At 52.6% G+C, this 21,689-nt stretch overlaps 1 protein-coding gene across 4 annotated transcripts in view; it reads right to left on the bottom strand.

Moving 5' to 3' along the window:
* Window positions 1-14,969, bottom strand: part of BRD1 (bromodomain containing 1) — a 68,479-nt gene extending 53,510 nt beyond the window's left edge. For 2 of the 4 annotated variants that reach the window (XM_049884696.1, XM_049884697.1), the window contains exon 1: window positions 9,871-14,649. In XM_049884696.1, coding sequence (XP_049740653.1) covers window positions 9,871-11,237 — 1,367 coding nt within the window. In that variant the 5' untranslated portion in view covers window positions 11,238-14,649. Of the gene's footprint in view, window positions 1-9,870; window positions 14,650-14,930 lie in introns of those variants that run through there. The other 2 variants (XM_049884694.1, XM_049884693.1) reach the window with 2 other exon arrangements.
* Window positions 14,970-21,689: the final 6,720 nt, after the last annotated feature.

The raw sequence follows: 21,689 nt of genomic DNA on the forward strand, positions 1-21,689 counted from the left end.
GCATCACACTACACGGCCTCCCTGACCCCGCACAGGGTCTCCAATAGCTCAAAGGAAAGCAGTTTGTGGTGATGCCCGTCCAGCAGAAAGGGCCAGCGGACTGAGAACTCCACTGAGGATGAACAAGAGCCGCAGAGATGGCACCAAAAGTAATGCTGATAGAGCAAGGCAAGCTGTCAAATGACACATACGGCATGATGGCACTGTGTAGAGATGTCTGAATCCATAAGCCCGTACCAAATTACGTGGGTGCGTGCGTGTCTGTGGATGAGAGGATACGCACAAATGCTTGACCAATGGCTGCCCCGGCTGGGGTCCCAAACATGACCCCTACTGTTGACTTAATATTGTTTCTCTAAAATACTTGTTACATTTGATAACTCTGAGTGTTGTCAGTCTTGTTTTCTCCTCCATTTTTACTGTTACAGAGTATTTACTCCAGCAATGAGCCACACTGTGCTGCTCCAGGCCTCAGTTCTGGGCAGCAGGGTATCAGACACACTCACACCTTCTTTCTGCAATGTGTTTCTGTGCCACCTGAATCTTCAACGGGTGTGACTCGCTTCTGCAGCCCCCACGTCAGCCAGTCAAACAAGGTCTTCGCCCTCATGGATATTCTCTGTGCTCCTGACTTTGACAAGAATTTGTAAACCTGTGAAGATACTTCCAAGTAAACAACTGAGATGAAAGCCGGCGCTGTCCCTCTCAGGTGCCCATGCCCCAATCCATGCTCCCCAGTGGAGTGATTCCGGCATCATCCCAGGTCCGGCCTGAACACACACACGAAAACTAGTGCTGTCCATGCTCTGGCCCAGTTTACACAGAAACTGGAGTGGCAGAAAGTGTGGAAATAACCTGCTGCCAGCGTTAAAAAAACTTCAAACGGATTTTCAACCTGACTTCCACCGAACCTAACAGGTCTGAGCTCTGCAGCTTCGGGAAAAGATTTGGGCCAGGGTAGGTATCCTGGCGCCTCGCGGGAGCAGCAAGGGCGTGTCACCTACACTGAACTGTGGGGAGCAGCGTGGGTGTGACATCACCTGGAAAGTGATGCTCACGAAGGGGCCGACAGGGCAGGGAGACCCAGGCGGAGCCCCAGGAGGGGCATGCCTGAGGGGACCAGGTGCCAGGGTGCCGTAACGGACGGGAGGTGTGGGCCCAGGTGTGAACGGAGGATGCGGCTGGAAGCACTGCACTCAGGACACACATTTTCACTCGATAAACACGTGAACCCTCTAAGATTCAGCAGGATCTCCAGAAGAGCACGCTGGAGGCTTGCAGCACCCAGTCTTCTCAGCACTGTTTGGATTCACTTCAACTCTTCCAATCAAAACACGTCTGCTCACCAGCGGCCCTCGACTCCACCACGCCAGAGCACATCCCTGCCGGCTGCAGGCTTGGAGACAGGAGAGAGACTCCAGCTCCTTTACCTGGCACCCTTCAGCCGGGGTCAGGGCAGACACAGGTACCAGGACCCAGCTGGATTCAGACGGCAGTCGGCAGAAACAGCCAGGAACCAGGGACGAGAAGCAGAGCCTGTAAGACACCGCTCAGGAGGCTCACACGGCGCTTCTTCACACGAGATCGCAGGGGCCACTGAAGGGTTCGGTCAGGACCTGGTCCTCGGCCTGGGGAGCAGAAAGCTGTAGAGCGCTCTCCATGCTTCCAAAAGCAAACACTGCAGCCGCTCTGTCATTTAACGTGCGTTTTACAACCTCCAGTATGACTCTTTGGTTTGTTTTCTTAAAGTTTCTTTTCAGAACAGCTGCTATTTTGGGATTGTGCATGCTGTTCCCATTAGAGAGCCTCTGGGAGGTCTGCACCCGAGCCCACAGGTTGACCCCGAAACTCCACCTGTGGACCGGCACATCGAGGCACACCCGACCCGCCTCTGCAAGGGCTCCACTGCGGGGCTTCTCCTGTCGCCCCAGCCCGTGGCAGGCGGAGGCTTTTATAAAATATGCTAAGAAGCAATGACCAGAAAAAAGGCAGCACACCCAAGCCCTAACCTGCTATTGCTATTACATTCAACAACAAGCACAAAATCACTCCTCCCAGCTGCTATAAAGGCTCCTTCCTGGGCGCTGGCTCCACTTAGCACCTTATCTGGAGGCTGGACTAAGAGGGTGCCAGCAGCACCCCCTGCAGGCCACACTGGGAGTAGCAGCACCCTGAGGAAACAGCTTGGACAGAGTCCCTCCCTGGTAACTCACCCAAGTAACAAACTGAGGACCTGCCTGTCTGCACTGAACAATTCACACACCAGCGGGCCCGAGGCTGCGGTCAGATCAAGCCAGGTGAGGACCGCGCGACCACTCAGTTCATCAGACCACTCCTGTGCCACGACGACAAGCACTACCAAACTGCAGAGAAAGAGGAAGTTACCAGCTTTAATGCTTTTAGAAGCGCAGTCTGTCACACCAAGGGAAGCAGGCGGCTCCGGCTCGAGGGAAGTCCCTTGTCTGTTCCTCCTCTTCCGCTGCATTCCCTCCACGTGCCCCCTCCGCTCCCCCATGAAGCCACAGGAAGTGGATAAGCAAGCAGAGAACAGACCCAACGAGAAGAGCGGCCGAGGGAGAAAGAGGCAACGCTCCAACAGAAGACGTAACCGCACAAACCAAATTCTCAGGCGTTCTGGGGACTGGCGGGTCTTCTCTGGTTTTTGGTAGGAAAAGCAAGAAAGGAATTTTCTCTCCTCTTGAGACTGTTTTTCCATGTAGCCTGTTGCCGCTGAGTTGATTCCAACTCATGGAGACCCTACAGGACAGAGCAGAACTGCCCCACAGGGTTTCCAAGGAGCACGTGGTGGATTCACACCGCCAACCTGTTCGTTAGCACTCGTAGCTCTTAACCACTATGCCACCGGGTTTCTTTTTTTTCCCATATATTCCCCTATTTTAATATGATGTTTCTATGTTGGGAAAAACTACTTCTCTACCCAGGAGTAAGTGATGCAGGGAAGACACGGAACCACACAAGCACTACGCCGAGACAGTGGGACGACCGCTCAGGAGTAAGTCAACCTCTCCAGCTGCCGCCAAGCTGAAGACAGGTGCTTACCACGAAAGAGAGGCGCCAAGAGGGTAGCCAGTCCCCCACCCAGGGCGGCACAGCACTCGTGTTGGGGGAAGTGAGGAGTGGTGCTCAGTGTGGGGCTGCACCTGACCAGGTGGGAAGTCTGGGGGGCAAGGGCCACAAACAAACCCGCAACACCGCCCACCTACTGCCCACCAGACTGACCAGAACAGGACTTCCTGGCACTGACGAGAGAGAGAGAGAGAGATGGGGGGGTGCTGACTTGGCAGCAAGAGCCACAGAATGTCCACATCTCCATTCCAGGGCCTGTTACTTAGGGAGATAAAAACATCTTTGTGGTTTAAAATGCTAAATATTAAAAAAAAAATTACACATACCATCTTCTCTCATTAAGAACAGACTATAATCTTGGGATGCGTTTATCTCAGTTACTTTCTGCTTTTACCCAAAACCTTAATTTTTTTTTTTTTTTTTTTAAGGAAACCCTTGTGGTGTACTGGTTAAGAGCTTGGCTGTTAACCAAAAGGCCGGCAGTTCAAGTCCACCCGGCGCTCCTTGGGAGCCCTGTGGGGCAGCTCTACTCTGTCCCGTAGGGTCGCTGTGAGTGGGAATCAACTCGACGGCAATGGGTTTTCTATTTATACTCAGGTGATAAAGAATCTAGGGCCCCGGCAACACAAACGAGCACACACGTATGCACACACATGTACGTACACATGTACGTGGACATACACATGTACATGGACATACCCCACAAAGCCCTATTACAGCAGATTTTGTTCACTTTGCAGGAGAAAGGAAGACCCCTTTCCTAAGATCTCCAAGTGGGTCCCACATCCCTTTGCCATTATGACTGGCCTGCTCCCCAGCTTGCCGCTGTACTTTGTGTTGTAAGAGAAGCTTTACAAGGGTGCGAACTTTTCAAGTCTCACAACTGTGCCAGCCTTAAACACGCACCTCCAAGCAGAGGGATACCACCCCAACCGCACACTCTGCAGCACAAGGTTAGCACCTCCCTCCATCCTAAAAAGACCAGACACAACAAGGCAGGCTGAGGACCCAGCTCTAGGACAACACAGCGGCTCCAGGCCTCAGCTCAAGCTGTGCACCCAGGCTGTGCTGAAGCCAGCTGCTCTGTATCCTCCAGTCCCTCCCAACAACCCCCGGGGGGTTCAACGGCCATGCTACCAACAGAATTTCAGGAAACCAACCCAGACCTCGAGGTCTGTAGCCAGGAACCAGTGTCCAGGTGCATTTGAGTCTACTCGAAACTAAAGGATAGCTTATTCCTAAGCTAGAAACGGAAAAAACTGAACACAGGCCAGACTATACCTTTAATACGCAGCTTAGGTAATCACTTGCTTTGAAAATTCAGGTCCAAAGCACAAGTGTTCTTCTCAATCACTCATGGTCATCTTAGACCCTTGAATCCCAAACTTTCCAATCGCAAATGCTTTTTCCTGCTGACCATCGGCCCCACCTAAGACGGCCAGTTCCCTCATCCCAACGCTTGACATTCAACAAGTCGAAGGAGTATCTAACAGGAGGAAACACCAGGAGCGGATGGAAATACATGTGTTTCACAGGACAGGTAAGGCCCACCCAGCCTCTGCCCAGCTCCTGCCTCCCCCTTACCTAGAGCAGGTGAGCAGACGATGCAGCCAGAGAAGGCAGCCCTTTAGACGTCAAAGTTTTTGTCTCACTTTTGTTGATTTCAGGAAGGTGGAAACATTTGGGCCTTTTAACAGGAACTTGTGATGGACACAAATCGTACCCTTTTGTGACCCGTATTTAGAAATTCAAGTGAACGGCCTTTAAAGGGTCAGCCGGACCAATCTGCAACGGAGTCCGCCACGGTGTGGACGGCGTTCTCTGGAGGAAAGGGACTGCGAACATTTTATTCACTTTGCTGTGTGAATTTACTGATTCTTTAACGAGTGTGTACTGTTGTGTAAAAAATTCACCTGGAGAAAAGTCAGGTAGATTAACGAACATTTACAGACATCATCTTAAACTTTTAATTCTTAAACTGAGCAAGCGCTCACTGTTCCTCTCAGGACGGATCCCGCGTTCTACGTACAGGTACCACTACGCTGCTTGACACAATTTGTGACATTTTAAAACCAAACCATGTTGCTGAATCACAATTTGTTGGTAAACACCAATTATCCTCAATCACAAATATACAAGAAAACAACATAAAAAGCTAACATCTGATACGTTGAAGACAATTTTTATGCTTTAATAATACAGTACAATGGGTCACTTTTATCCGGCCTCTTTCATCATGGTCTTGTAACTCCCACCAAATGACTGCGTAGGACTATGCAAATGAGGCGCTTGTGGCCCACCAAGGGGACTGGACAGCTTGCTAATAACGCAAATAAACTGCGGGGCAACCTCGTGGGGGTGGGATCATATAAATAAGGTGCATGGAACCCTGACGAGGGGGTCGGTCAGTTTTACCATTCCATGAGGCTTAAAGGGAGGCATGGAGAGAAAGAAGGGGAGCTGTAACACAGAAGACGGCGAGAGACAGCACGGCAATAGCGAGACTGACAGCGGCGTGAGATGGCAGAGGTGGGCCTTGCTGACCCACGGAGCTAGGAGCTGCGCAACACTTACCAGAACAGGGCAGAGGCGGGGCAGAGAGGCCGGCTGAGAAGAAGCTGTCTTGATGAAGAACTGGATCCTGAGTTGTCTGACCCTGAGCTGTATCCTAATGACTCTCTAATAAACTACTTAAATTAAGTTCGGGTCATAAATTCGCGGCAGCGAATTAGAACTCAAAGACTAGAGGGAAAGTGCTGAGGGCAAGGGGAGTAGTTCATATCAAAGATAATGGAGTAGGACAGCAGCTTGGAAAAACTGGGCATTTAGGACATCTCTGTCTCACAAGAGCCAGCTTTGTGCTGATCTTTATAAAAAAAAAATTATTTACACAGTTGGCATCAGAAGCGGGATTTATTGCAACAGTTCCACAGAAGCCTAAGACTTTGAAAGGGAAGAACCGAGGGTGTGGGAAGTGAAACTTTGAGTTCTTTTAGATGATTACTTTGGTGGTTGTTACCGTTATACTGCAGCTGAGGGGAGAAAAGCCTCATCTGGAGCTGCTTGGGGCAAAAGTCAGGCTGATGAAAGGAGATGACTGATAGGGGGCCAGAGTCTTCTGCTTCCACACAGCCAGAGGTCCAAATCCATATGCATATGAATGGGAAGACAGTCAGGGTGTAGAAAAGACAAAATGGGAGTGCTTTCAAAAGGATTATGTCTTTCTTTGAATGTACTATGGATATTGAATGTTTCTTCTACCTACTGTTGTGGAACAGACCTAAAAGCTCACTAGAAATGAATATTGAGTATCACAGATTACAGGGAGAGTGCGTAATGCCACCTTCAGCCAACACCTGACTGTCCCTCTGCATGCAGTAGCCCTGTGTAGAGAGGACTAGGGGCTTAGGGAGAAAACCCGAGGCCCACACAGAATCTATCCAGTCAGGAAATCTGCATCTGAGAACGCATACAGACCTACCCAGAATTGCTGACAGGGGGAGAAATTTCCATTTGAAGAAAGGACCTGTGGAAAAAAGATGACTGCTTTGCTTTTTTAATTCTGAGCAAACAGTTTGTCTTTGGGTGCACTGAGGCAGGAGAAGTCAGTACCTATCAGAAGAACCCCGTTCTAGGACTGGATGTTAAGGGGGCCAGCGAGAAGACAGCATGGCATGCCAGCTTGTGTTGACGACCTGGGTCCACCCCACGAGTGGAAGTAGGGAAGGCGCAGCAACAAAGAGATGGGCTGAGCTGGGACACGTTCCACTGGCACCCATTCACCTAGCCCATAGCTAGGGATAAGAAAGAGAAAGGGCTGACTGGTCTGAAGGGCCAGGAGGTGTGTGTACCCAATGACCTAGGCCACAGGGCCTAGGAATGAACTGACCAGAACCCAACCAAATGAAGAGAAAGATGTTTGACACCCTGAGCTGGTATAACACCCTGCTGCCACGGAGTCGATTCTGACTCATAGCGACCCTACAGAATAGAGCAGAACTGCCCTACAGGGTTTCTAAGGAGCAGCTGGTGGATTCAAACTGCTCACCTTCTGTTACATAAACAGCTGAACCCTTAAGCACTGTGCCTAGACAGCTTGCTCTGGACTGGACTTGGCTCACAGATGCGGATGCTCAAAGCTCTGACTGGCACAGAAGATTCTTCAGACCACGGAACTTGCTTCTCTCCTCAGAGCAAGCACTGGTTTGACAAGGACGGGCAATTTAAACACTGGCTATCTAGGATGGAAGGAGATAAAGGCACACAGTAGCCGGCTACATGCTTTCGTGGGTACACTTACACTCCAAGTGAGGGGATAAGGGAAGATCCGTACAGATCTGAAGAAGAGAGGATGGGGGAGATGCTGACAGGATTACACCACTCAGCTGGGAGCGCTGACTGACTGTTAACAGGCTTAACTGACTGCAGCAACTGTGACTGTAGAAGCCGGAAGTGTGAACCTGTGGCCTAACAGGGAGGCACTGCTGGACCCAAGTACAGAGGCCAAACCTAAAGCCCCCTGAAGGTTTGCTGTGCTGATACCTCGTGAGACTCCAAGTAAGGGAATAATCTTCTCTGAATTAAATTTTATCAGAGGCCAGAAAGGGCGAAGACAACTTTTGGAGATCCTGACCAGATCAGATGGATACTCGCAACAGGCCTTAAAAGCTGGTACCTAAGTAATCTCACCTGAGGACTCTGCCCTACTGAAGACTAACTGTTGACGACTGTTCTGGATTGGTAAAATGTTGGGAGGCAGAAGCTATCGCCCACGTATGAAAGAACTACGGCTAGAAAAACTGGGGGACTGAATGCAATGTTACAGATTGCTTTTTTTTTTTTTTTTCTCGCCATGGTCTTGTAACTGCCACCAAATAACTTGGCAGGATTATGCAAATGAGGTTCTTGTGGCCATCCATGTGGATTGGACAGCTTGCTAATAATGTAAATAAGATGCACAGCACCCTTGTGGGAGTGAAACCATGCAAATGAGGTGTATGGAACCCTAACAAAGGAACTGGTCACTTCTGCCATCCTGCTAGGCTTAAAATGAACCATCCCAGACATGGACGGGGGAGGGGGAGGGGGAATACTACCACTAAGAAGAGGAGACAGGAGCAGAACACATCCTTTGGACCTGGGGTCTCTGTGCTGAGAACCTCCTACACCTAGAGGACAGGGAGACATGTAACACCAGGATGGCAAAGGCTGGTGAGAAGCAGCAACAGCAGAACCAGGAAACCAGCATGACACAGCTGATGGGCTTCCTGACCCACAGAGCCAAGGCAGTTACAGTGAGTGTGCCGACCCACGGAGCGAGGGCTGAGCACCTTCAGGCCGAGACTTGCTGGCAGACTGGGGTGCCTGCAGGCACTTACTGATGGAGCTAGACAGCTCTGTAACACTCGCCCGAGCAGGGCAGAGGCCGGGCCGAGGCGCCCAGGACCAGAAGAGAGTCCCGCCTGCAGGTACGGCTGAGAAGAGACTGTCCTGACCGAAGAACTGTATCCTGAGTGTCCCTGATCCTGACTTATAACCTGTTACTTCCCTAATAAACCCTGAATGGTCTGTGAACTCTACGTGGCCACTGCAGTAAGTTATCAAACCCAGGAACGAGTACAGGGTGCTGGGGGAGGGACGGTGGGCATCAGAACGGCTAAAAAGGCTGGAGGGTGGAGGTATGTCTGACCACTGCCTCACAGCCATCAGCCTTGGGCTATTGATTTTTACAAACAATAAAAAGTCTGTCACTTCCTCAGTGTGTAAATGAACACCAGTTAATCACTTCTGAGTGACAGCGCAAGCCAGGCAACCACACACACCACATGCAGCGTCTTGTCTTCAGCTGTACCTCATCTCCAGGCCCTCCCTCCTCACCCGCCATCTTTACACCCCTCACCCCGTACATGGTACTCCTCTCTCAAAGCTGGGGGTGGGGCTAAGTGAGCACCAAAAGAGCAGGCTCATCTCACAGGATGGCTGCTCTCCTGCAGGACAAGGCACGCTGAAGAGACTGGTGTTCTACCACCCAGTCACTTACCTCAAGCTCTAACAAGATGAAGGGCGTTTTAAAGATAACTGAATGAAAAGAGCAGGGCAGTGATGGGACCAACAGGTCTGGAAGAGGAAGAGAAGTGAGGCGTGGACGCAGACAGAGCAGGGTCAACAGCGGCCCCTGGAGTCAAGAGTGAGGCTGACAGGAGTGGACGTGGGCTGAGCAAGGTGGGCTGCCTGCAGCAGGTACCAGCGAGGCCTTGGGACTCCCAGTACTCCACAAGACGGGAAGGCGGGGTCAAGGAGCCCTTATACACATCTGCATTTGCACTTCTAAAAGGAACCAGGGGAAGAACAAGGAAAGACTCCAACAGAATAGAAATAGGGCCACCACCCGCTTCCCTGCGGTGTCCACCCACGGCCACGTGTCCAACCAGGCCCAGATTACTAAAAACAAATACTAAAAGGTTCCCAAACCGTGGCAGAGGCAGAGCACAGCATTTTATTGCGTCAAAGCAGCCACAAGACTGGCTGGCCGGACAGGTCAGTATGTCGTCACTGCGAGGCGGCACCGGGCTCACCCAGCAGGGCAGCCACAGTCCGGCATGCTATACACTTTCAGGACATCTGTGGTCCTGACATAGTGGCACTGCGTCTGGGGGGCATCAGGAAGCTCCATGAGCAGAGGCACCCTGACACGCAACACAGCTCCCTCGTGGAAGCCCACATGCACCTCTCCTGGCACCCCATCCTAAACTCACTCCTGGCCCAGCAGTGTGATGCACTTACCTCTGAGGGGGGATATAGGGAGCACACACAGTCGGCATGACTGTGCAAGGCTCCGCTGGTGTCTTCTTGGCCTTCTTTGCCTTCTTCCTGACCTTGGACGAGGACCTTACTGTCTTGATGGAGCTCTCTTTGCGGCAGATGCCATTTTTCATCTCAACATCTCCATAAATGTTCAGAGGCCTCCGGGTGCAGCCCGGCGGCGTGTGGACGTCACAGTATGCAGTCTTTCTGACCGAGAAGGTGGTGGCCCCGCCCGTCAGCTCCTTCACGGGCTCCATCTTCATGTACAGGCCAGCCTTCTGGGCACACGTCACATGGAATGCTGTGTAGCAGTTGGCTTTGTGGCACTGGATGCAGGCTCCGACACCCTTCTGCTTGCAGAGGTAGCAGGTGAGCTTCCATCGGGCGGGCGGGATGTTCCGCACGCCGTCAATGGGCTCGATGAAAACCGTGTTGGCGAACCCGACCTCGGGAATCCACAGGGCGCACACCACATGGCCCCAGCGGTCGTCGTCCGTCTTCTTGAAGGCACCTCCCTTGTTGGGGCACAGCACGCAGTCGGCAGGCCGGGCGCGGGACTGCAGGCAGTGCCTGCAGAGCCACTGGCCCTCGGGGATGTAGGGCACTCCGTAGCACTCCTGGTGCACGGCCAGGTTGCACAGGTCGCAGAAGAGGATCACATTGCTGTTCTGACACTCGCCGTCCATGCAGATGCAGCACACGGCGTCCTCGTCGATGAAGGACTGCTGCTCGCCCTGCTTCTGGTTCTCACAGTACGACTCCTTCTCGAAGCGGTCCATCAGAAACTCAAACATGTTCTGCGACACCACCGAGACACAGTCCCCCTTGCGCTTCTCGTTGATGATATCCAGCCAGGCGTAGTCCTCCTCGTCCATGTCGTACTCCACCTCATTGTCCAGCTCCTCGGCCGACTTCTCAATGAACTTGTAGTAGACGGGCGGCCGCCGGGGCGCCGACGGGGGGCTGTACTCCACGATCCGCACCCTGGGCTCGGGGAGCGCGCTGGCCGAGGCTGCCGTGCCATGGGCGCTGGGGGGGGCTTCGTTTTTCTTCTTCGCCCTGTTGTTTTTGTGGCGCTTAGTTCTCAGACAAACGGGCGGCCTCTCGCTGTTCTCCTTATTGCTGTTGCACTCGTTCATCTCCTGGGCAGTGAGGTCGTCTTCCAGGATGACCTCCAGGGGGTCGAAGATGCCAATCCTGTGCAGACGGCCCTCAATCTCGATCTCCACCATCCTCTGCGCTTGGGCGTAGGTCAGCGTCTCTCTTGTCGGGGAGTGTTTAACACCGCATGGGGAGGAAGGGTGCCTGGCTGCAGGTCCTCGATGGCATCGTCCTTTCCTCCTCATTTGGTAATGATTACCTAGACACAAAGTCAGAGTTAAAGTCAGTCCCACACACGGTGACAGCACACCTGAGGAAACCGAGGCACGCTGGGCAGGGCTCAGTGACCGACTCAGGGCCAGGCCAGGGTGACATCCACATCTGAACCATCTCTGAATCACCCACCCCAGGATGTGTGCCCGTATTTCCACACCCTCCTATGGCCGGTCCTCACCAGGCCTCAGTGTCCCCCCAGGGCAAGAACTGACGACAGTGCCAGGAGGAGAGGTGGCAGCAGAGTGGCCCTGGTGTTCCCGGTGAACCACCCCAGGCAGCATGGCTCTGTGAGAGGCACCTGCAGGCACATACCCTCCTTTCTAGACCCAGTCACAGGTGACCGAGATGACAGCAGGCCCTCAGAGCATGAATTCCCATGACCAGCCCACTACTCCTCCATGTCGCTGTAAGCCATGAGGCCACGGGCCACGTCAGAGTCCAAGAGGGAAACCCTGTGTGCTACGGGGAGACCATCTTCACCCTGGGAGGATACAGCTCAGCTTCTAGGGGCCACAGCAGTGGGACCACTGGGTGGTCTCTCAGCCCCAGGATTTAACGCTAAGCTGGGCTGTGTCCTCTTCCCTGGTTTTCAAGGAAAGGCCACAGGTGTGTGACATACATCTCTGCCCCTTCCTGACATGGTGAGAAACAGCAGTTCCGCAGAGCTCAGCTTTGGTCCGGACTGGCTCCCCACCTGCTGCAGAGCCCCCACCATGCAGCCACCCATGCCACAAGGCTGGTGGCTGGCCCAGGTGCCTGAACAGGTAACCGTAGAGATTTATGAGAATTTGCTCTTCTCAGACACGGACGAAATCAGTGAGCGCGCCCCATCCCTTCACTGTCTGAATATTGCCTGTTTCTAGGGCTTCCTTGATAAAGATGCCTCCTAACTCTGGACCCACGTGCCGAGCAGGGTGTCACCTTGGGGTACGTGCTGGGCGCCAACGAGAAGACCACTCGGACTTCTCCCTGGGAACATTTTATTTACAGGAAGCAAAATAATTTTAAGAGATCAGCTCATTGATACTCCGTACAGAACCCAGGGCCTGGCTGCTGTGCCTGGCTGGCTACGTCGAGGTGGCGAGGGGCACCTTGGGAGCCAGAATCCACAGCCTCCCACTGACTCAAGCTGACTGCACTTCCTAGGTCCCAAAAAGAAATCCCAGCAGATCCTGAGCACACTGTTTAAGACAGGCCCTTCAGATGATGGTTTTCTTATTCTTTGGTCGACAAGAAACCCACCTCTAATACTGAGACGACACAGGAATTTCTATGAATGGCAAACACCATAGTCAGCCAACCCCAATTTGCCCGCAATTGAGGGGCCCCCCAGTGCCCCTCAATCCTGGATCTCCTCTGGGCCGTCAGCAGAGCCCCCTCTACCAGCACGCACGCCCATAGGTACAGCCAGAGGAGCCCACCAGCCAGCAGGAGCCCAAATGCCTCCCAAGTGGAGCTAGGCACAGCCCCAGGATGTCAGCACCACAGCCTTCAAGGAGGGGACCCTAACGCACCCAGGGATAGCTTCACAGTGTCATTACTGAGGTGGGGCAGGAGCAACAGTTGGTTACTCGCCAGATTAAAAACAAAGGTATAATTTTCTCCTCTCCAGCAAAGCACCAACAAACTCCAACTATAATAAGCCCTTCAACATCTAAACCCTCCCAAATGGGTACTGAAACCCTTTATCTGACCACATTCTACACGAAGAATTTAACCTAACACTTAATGGTGACAGCAGCTCTGTAATTTGGAAGCATAACTGTGACCAGGGAAAAAGGCATTTAGCAGCAGGGTCCAGCTCAGGACGACACAAGGCCTCACTGTCCCATCATTTCCCTGAGCCACAGGTCTGTCTCTGGCCCTCAGCTCCCTCCATACTCTGTACAGGGACAAGCACTGCAGGAGAAGGGGATCAGCAAGGACAGTATCAGCAAGGACAGTAACTGTGTGTGCATGTGTCTTGGGAAATAATTTTGCTAAATCCATCCTGCAGAGCCACGAAGGACAGGAAACGCCAGACTGGTATCAGCTCACATTGCTCAAATTAGTTTTATTCCCTGCCTGGCTCTGGACAGGTCATTTAAATCCCCCTAGCCACTGCCTGCTCTGCTATAAAGTGGGAATGGGAAGAACAGACACCTTATCGAGCTGTGTGAAGAATAAATGGGTTCATACAGAGCACTAAGAACAGTGCCTGGCAGCACAGGTGCTGCTGTTATTAGGTGCCATCCAGTCAGTTCTGACTCCTAGCGACCCAACGTATGACAGAACGAAACACTGCCTCGTCCTGGACAATCCTCACAATCGTTGCTGTGTTTGACACCATCGTTGCAGCCACTGTGTCAATCCATCTTGAGTCTTCCTCTTTTTCGCTGACCCTCTACTTTACCAAGCATGGTGTCCTTCTCCAGGGACTGGTCCCTGGTGATAACATGTCCTGAGTTTGTGAGACAAACTCTCGCCATCCTCACTTCTAAGGAGCACTCTGGGTACCAAGCCAGATAAATATATAGTACCAGGATTTCATAAACTATATTTTAAGCAGTGACAAGCCCTTAAAAATAGACCCAAGCAGGAGCAAACTTTTTGGGGTGCTGGGAATGCTCTTGATGGGAGTGGTGGTTTCCTGGATGTACACACACTTGTCAAAACTCAACTGTGTACTACTAAGAGATATACGTAAGTTATACCTCCACAAAGTTACTTCTTCGAGAGAGGCCCGGGAAAGCCAGGATGCCGATTCACTTCCAGGTGCTGAGTGACAATGCTACCCAGTGCTTCATCCCGAGTCCCAAATCTGCAGGAATGGCTGACTGATAGCCACTTGCTCCTGAGACCATCTCTACACCCAACTTATCGAGCCCAGCAAATGTTGCACAGCATGGGACTGAGAAAATCCGCAGAGGTTTGCCAACGTTTCTTGTTAAGAAATCTTCAAAGCACGTCCCTGTTAACAGGGAGTTTCCTGTCTTGGCAAAACAGAGTTTTACATAATGCAACCAGCACGTCAAAGAGATATGCATGCAACCGACGGGGAGCACAATGAGATTCTCTCCTGGCCGTAATTAGAACGTGACCGTGGGTGCAGGCTCTGGGTGCAGGCTCCGGGCCGAGGCTTTCGGCGCTGACCACTGGCAGGGCCGGGCCCACTCCTCCTCCCGGGTCCCGGCCCTCTCCTTCTCCCGGGGCCCGGCCCACTCCTCCTCCCAGGGCCCGGCCCACTCCTCCTCCCGGGGCCCGGCCTGCAGAGCCTCTCCTCCCCGGGCCGGGGCCGGAAAAGGCGCCGACCTCCCGAGCCCACGGCCCCCCAGGCTCCCGCCGCCAGCAGCGGCCTCAGCGGCAGCGTCCGACCCGCCATCGCGGCCCCCGGCGGGACCGGGCAGCGAACGCGGCGGCGGGCAGGGCCGAGCCGGGCCGCCGCGGCCGGACGCCCGGGGCCTGCGCCGTCCCCCGGCCTCCCCGTCGCCTCCCCGGCCGCCCGGCCCCGCTGACAGCGCCGCCCGGCCGCCCCCGCCCGCCCCGGCCCTGCCCGCGGACAATGCGCCGCCAAACATGGCGTCCGCACAACAAGCCCACGAGAGGCCGCGGCCGAGGGCGGCGGCGGGGCCGGCGGCCCGCGAGGCGGGGGGCGGCGTCCGGCCCGGACCCCGGCCACTCACCTTCGGGGCGCCGCGACCGCGGGAGCCCGGCGGGCGGGCGGGCGGGCGGGCGGGCGGCGCGGGGAGCCGGCGCGGCCGAGGCGGCGCTAATGGCGCCCGCGGCTCCTCCGCCAACGGCCGCGCAGGCCCGGCCCCGCCGCCGCTCCTGGGCGCGGGCTCCTCTCGGCGGCGGCGGCGGCGGCTCCGGGCCCGGCGGGGCGGCCGCGGGCTCAGGCAGCGGCTCGGGGCCGGCTCGGGGCCGGCTCGGGGAGGCCGCTCGCGGAGGAGGCCCGGCCGGGGCGGCGGCGGCGCGGGGCGCGGGGCGCGGGGCGCGGGGCTGCTCGGACGCCCGGGCCGGGCCACTCGCTCGCTCCCCAGCGAAGCAAACAATGCGGCGAGCGCTCCGCCCGGCGCGCTGCGTGCAGACGCGCCCCGCCCGCCGCCGCCCCGCCCCGGCCGCCCCGCCGCCGCCACCGCCATGACGCGCGGCCCGGGCTCGAGGCGGGAGGCTGCCGGCGGGGCAGAGGGGCCTGGCTGGGAGCTTACGGGGATTGAGGGGCCTGAAGGGGCCGAGGCGAGGGGGCTAGGGAGGGGGAAACTGAGGCGGCGCCCACGGAGGCAAGGGGGGCCTCGGGGGGGGCTTACCGGGACTGGGGGGCCTGAGGGGACGCTGGGAAGGGACACCGGCAGGGCTGAGGGGAGCCTTAGTGGGGCTTACCGGGATTGGGGGACCTGAGGGGGCTGGGGAGGGGGGGACTGAAGGGACGCCGCTGGGGTGGGCTGGCTTGAGAGGGGGCCCTGAGTGGGGGCTTACCAGGGTGGAGGGGACCTGGGGGGGCACCGGAAGTGGTAGCTGGACCGGGGTGGGGACCCCGAACGGGGAGTGAGGAGAACCTGAGGAGGGGCAGACCTAAGTGGGTGCCATTGGGAGGAGCCTGGACCGGCTGGGGGGACCTGAGGGGGTGGAGAGAGGGGGCAGCTGCATGGAGGAGGGAGACCTGAAGTGGGGCCAAACTGGGGTGGGGGCGCTGGTGGGGGACTGAGGAGAACCAGGGAAGGGGGTTATTGAGAGGAACCTGAGGGGTTGCCAAGTGGGGTGAGAGCTGAGGAAGGGGGATTACCTAAGGGGGTGATGAGTCCGGGGTGGGGACCCCTGTCAGAGAAATGAGAACTGAGGGAAGGGGGCCTGGGCAGGGAGTGGAGAGCACCAGCAAGGGGAGTAACCACAGGGGAGTGACTGGGTGGGGGCTGTGCCGGGTAGGTGTGGGAACCTGAGGGAGAGCCAGATGTGGGGTGCTGGTTGGGGCAATGAGGGAGACGGAGGGCTGGACCAGGGAAGAGGGTGCCAGGTGAAGGTGGGGGAGTGGGGAGCTAAAGATTCCCAGGCTGGAGGAGGAGGACCAAAAGAGGGCCCCTGAGGGGAGATAGAGGAAGCCCCCGCTTTTCTTTTAACTGTTATGTACCCAATATGGGACTAATTAGGTCCTGAACACCTTACCTAGGATCAGTAAAACAGCCAGATACCATATTAAGATTCTCCAGAAAACAGCCCTTGGGGCAGGAGTTGAGAGCGGAGTCCTACTCTCCCAACTGGCTGCTATTTAAAATCCAATGAGGGCATGACAGTTTTCATCCTGAGATTAAGTCCCAAAATGTTTTGAGACATGAGGGAAACCTAGTGGTTCCTTGGTTTCCTGGGAAGATTCCCAGTTAGTCCCGTAGGGGTGAAGGAGCTCCTGGCTGTGTGGAGAGCCCAGCCTGTGGCAGCGGGGAAGAAGAGGGCCTACCCTGCCCCAGGACAGGCTGCCTTACTCCACGTGGACAGGCAGGGCAGGGTCCACCACAAGGGCCTCCATCCAATGCCTTATTGGGAGTAGGAAGGCCCTGTCCACCAAGTGTCCCAGGTAGGGCCAAAGTGCCACAGGCCTACTGGCCAGTAAATGGACTTTACTGTGCTCAGTTTATGGGTTGGGAAGTGAAGGCTTGGAGATTGGGTCAGGACAGCAGCCAAAGTCACCCTGTGGTCAGCCTTAAACAGGGTCTCACCTCAAAGCTGGTTCCTACACCAGACCCAGGAGCCACACACCAGCAGGAGCTGCAGAATTCGCCTCCACTCTACAGATGTGTGTCTGTCAGAGTCCACATGTGCCAGGGCAGCCACCAGTGGAAGATAGCCGAACGGGGCCCACACCCTCATCTCCTCCAGGTGCCTTTGTTCACCTTGGCCAAACCAGGTACAAACCAACAAGCTGGACGATGTGCAGAGAGCAAAACTCAGACTGTCATGTGGAGGAGAAGATGAAAAGACACGCGTGGAGTCCTTTTCCACAGAACAGGAGAGAGTCGTGGGGACAGTAACTTCTCAACAAACAGCCAAAGTGATGGCCAGGAGGGGTGAAGGAAAAGACGCACATAGAGGCATGTCAGTGTGACGCTCTGGACTTCCAAGAACAAAGAGAATAGCTCCAAGTACAATGGCCAGTATCAGGAAACAGCAAATAACAAGTGTTGGAGAGGATGTGCAGAAACGAGCTCTTTCGTCCACTGCTGGTGGGATTTTAAAATGGTGCAGCCTCTGTGGGAAACAGTTTGGTGGGTCCCCGAAAAGGTAAGCGTAGAATTACCACGTGACACAGCAATTCGACCCCTGGTATACGCTCAAAAGACTTGAAGGCAGCAACTCAAACGGATTATTTGTACACCGACATTCACTACAGCATCATTCACAATAGCCAAAACTTGGGAACAGTTCAGCTGTCCCTTGTCAGATGAATATATAAACATAGTGTGATAGGAGTGTACAATGGAGCCATAGAAAGGAGTGAAATTTTAATACGTGCTACAACTTGGGTGAACCTTGAAAACATGTCAAGTGAAATGAGCCAGATCCAAAGGACAAATACGTGATCCCAGTTATGTGAAATATACAGAATAGGCTGATGCCTAGAGACAGAAGTGGTGACCAGGGGTTGGAAGGAGGGGGGAATGGGGAGTTACTGCTTTGTGGGTAGAGTTTCTCTCTGGGGTGATGAAAGGTTTTGGAAACAGAGTGATGGCAGTCGCACAACATTTTGAATATAGTTAACGCCATTGAATTGAACACTTAAAAATGATTAGGTGGCAAATTTTATGTTATATACATCTTGCCACAATAAAATTTTTTAATTTAAAAAAGAATAGCTCAAAAACTTCCAGAGGGTTCAGTGCAGTGAATTGCTTTTATATGATCCTTTTAGCCATGGTCTTGTAACTTCTGCGAAATGATTGAGTGAAACCAAACCCATTGCCGTCAAGTTGATTCCAAGTCATAGCAACCCTATAGGATAGAGTAGAACTGCCCCCAAGAGTTGCCAAGGAGCACCTGGTGGATCCAAACTGCCAACCTTTGGGTTAGCAGCCGAACGCTTAACCAGTACACCACCAGGGTTTCCAAATGATACGTAAATAAGGCATGTAAAATGCTTGCCGGGATTGGCTGCAACAATGAGCTCAAGCATAACAACGATTGTAAGGATGGCGCAGGACCGGGCAGTGTTCCATTCTGTTGTGCATAGGGCTGCTATGAGTTGGAACCGACTCGACGGCACCTAACAACATCCCACCAAGGGGATAGTGCAGTTTTGCTGTCCCACTAGGTTTATAAAAAGCAAATCCCAGAGACTGAGGGGAGACCTCACAGTCATCAAGAAGAGCCAGAAGCAAAGCGTGTCCTCTGGACTCAGGGTTCCTGCACTGAGAGCCTCCTAGAACCAGGAGACAGAGCTGTGACACCGCACACAGCAGCAGCGTGAGATAGCAAGAGAGAGCACAGCAGCAGCATCGCAGGATCAGCAGATGGCTGCAGAGGACTTGCTGAGCAAGAGAGCTGAGCGCCTTCAGGCATGAGGCTTCCTGGCGGGACGGGGTGCCCCTGGGCCCTTAAAGGCGAGCTAAAGAGCTGTAAGACTTGCCCAGCAGCAGAGGCCTGCCTAGGCAAGGTGGAGAAGCTGTCCTGATGGACGAGTTGTACCCTGAGTTGTCCCTGTTACTGCCGTATTGATTCTGAACCCGGAGTTGTAACTGAATTTTTGAACTCTGCAGAGAAGTGAGAGTGCCATGGGCAGGAAGGATGGTGTCAGAGTTGGTAAAAAGGGTTGGTAAAAAGGGTTCCTCGTGGGAATCAGCCTTGGGCTGATGGTGATTCTCTCTCCTCCTCCTGAAGTTAGACAAGGTCTGACGCTGCCACTTTACAGAGGGAAAGGATCTTCTTTAGAGTTATTAAGACTGAAACCACAAAACAGCAATTCTGAAAATTCTGAAGTTGAACCTGGAATCCCGTATGTACTGAAACTAGCATTCAAGTGAGACAGCAAGATAAAGGGTGTCTTCACAGACCTGCAGACATCAGCATTTACCCCCCACCATGTCTCTAAAAACTTGCTAAAGCACATACTCTAGGGAAACGAAAAGTGAACCCAAGAGTAAGACATGGATGCCAGCAAAGGAACCAGTTCTGACTGTTAAAATTCCAGGAAGAAATTCCCAGACAAACTCAGCACAGCATGGGGCGAGGGAGGCATGGAGGGGCCTGAAAGTCCACTAAGCTTGTATTATTTGGATAAAGGATTTTAGAATCGATAGAAAAAATAGTTTAAAATGTATATGTCTTGGTCATCTAGTGCTGCCATAACAGAAATACCATAAGTGGATGGCTTTAACAAAGAGAAATTTATTTTCTCACAGTCTAGTAGTTTTTTTTTTTAGTAGGTTACAAGTCCAAATTCAGGGCAGTGGCTCCAGGGGAAGGCTTTCTCTCTCTGTTGGCTCTGGAGGAAGGTCTTTCTCATCAGTCTTCCCCTGGACAAGGAGCTTTTCTGAGCAGGAACTCCAGGTAAAATATGTGCTTGCGCTTGCACCTGGGTGCTTCTTTATTGGTGTTATGAGGTCCGCCAACTCTTCGCTTGCTTCCCTTTCCTTTTATCTCTTGAGAGATAAATGGTGGTGCAGGCCACACCCCAGGGAAGCTCCCTTTACTTTGGATCAGGGATATGACCTGGGTAAGAGTAGTGTTACAATCCCACCCTAATCCTCACAATATGAAATTACAAATCACAAAATGGAGGACAACCGTACAATACTGGGAATCATGGCCTAACCAAGTTGATACACACATTTTTGGGGGGACTAATTCAATCCATGACAGTGTACCAGAAAGTTTCTACTAGAAAAATGGAAATTGGATTTATAACTTTCAAGCCATTAACTGAGGAAAAAGTGACACGAAGGAAAATTTACCAAACCAGCTGCTATCAAGTCGATTCCGACTCATAGCAACCCTATAGGGCAGAGTAGAACTGCCCCATAGAGTTTCCAAGGAGCGCCTGGTGGATTCAAACTGCTGACCTTTTGGTTAGCAGCTGTAGCACTTAACCACTACACCACCAGGGTTTCCAGGAAATTGACAGATTCAGCAAAAAGCAGGAAGGAGAAAACAAAAAAAGCATGGTAAATAAGGAATGTAATATGAGATGACAAGAATAAGTTCAAACATGAGCAATCACAAAATGTGATTGAATTAACCTCATCTTTTAAAAGGCAGAGACTCTCAGGTATAGATATTGTCAAGTGCCATTTACAAGAGGTACAACTAAAAAATGACACAGATTGAAAGTAAAAGGATGAAAAGTATATATCATACAACTTTGTTCCTCAAAAATCACCGTAAAGAGACTAAAGAACTAAAAACTAGAACATATTTGTAATACATGTATTTTGCAAAAGATTATTGTTGTTAGGTGCTGCTGAGTTGGTTCCAACTCGCAACAACCCTATACACAACAGAATGAAGCACTGCCAGGTTCCACACCACCCTCATAATCATTGCTATGTTTGAGCCCATTGTTACAGCCACTGTGTCAGTCCATCTCATTGAAGGTCTTCTTCCTTTTCACTGACCCTCTACCAAGCATGATGTCCTTCTACAGGGACAGTTCCCTCCTGATAACATGTCCAAAGTACGTGAGACAAAGTCTTGTCATCCTTGCTTCTAAGGAGTACTCTGGCTCTATTTCTTCCAAGACAGATTTGTTCGTTCTTTTGGCAGTCCATTGGTATATTCGATACTCTTCACCAACACCATAATTCAAAGGTGTCAACTCTTCTTTGATCATTCTTAGTCATTATACAGCATTTATATGCACATGAGGCGATTGAAAACGCCTTGGTTTGGGTCATGCACACCTTAGTTTTTAAAGTGACATCTTTGCTTTTTAACACTTTAAAGCAGATTTGTCCAATGCAATGGTCTTTTGGTTTCTTGACTGCTGCTTCCATGGGCATTAATTGTGGATCCAAGTAAAATGAAATGCTTGACAACATCCATTTATCATGATGTTGCTTATTGGTCTAGTTGTGACGATTTTCGTTTTCTTTATGTTAAGGTGTAATCTATACCAAAGGCTGTGGTCTTCGATCTTCTGAGTGTTTCAAGTCCTCTTCCCTTTCAGCAAGCAAGGTGGTGACATATACATAACGCAGGTTTTTAATGAGTTTTGGAAGACAACTACCTGGCCAACCAACCGGAAGAGATCCATATTTGTGAAATTTTTTAACAATGTCATTAATATCACACTCAAGTAAAATTTTACTGAAGATGATTCAAAAGTGGTTGCAGCAGTACATCAACTGGGAACTCCAGAAATTCAAGCTGGATTCAGGATAATGAGAAATATCATTGCTGATGTCAGATGGATCTTGGATGAAAGCAGCGAATACCAGAAAGATGTTTACCTGTGTTTTATT

Source organism: Elephas maximus, chromosome 4, assembly GCF_024166365.1.
Source record: "Elephas maximus indicus isolate mEleMax1 chromosome 4, mEleMax1 primary haplotype, whole genome shotgun sequence".
NCBI lineage: Eukaryota > Metazoa > Chordata > Mammalia > Proboscidea > Elephantidae > Elephas > Elephas maximus.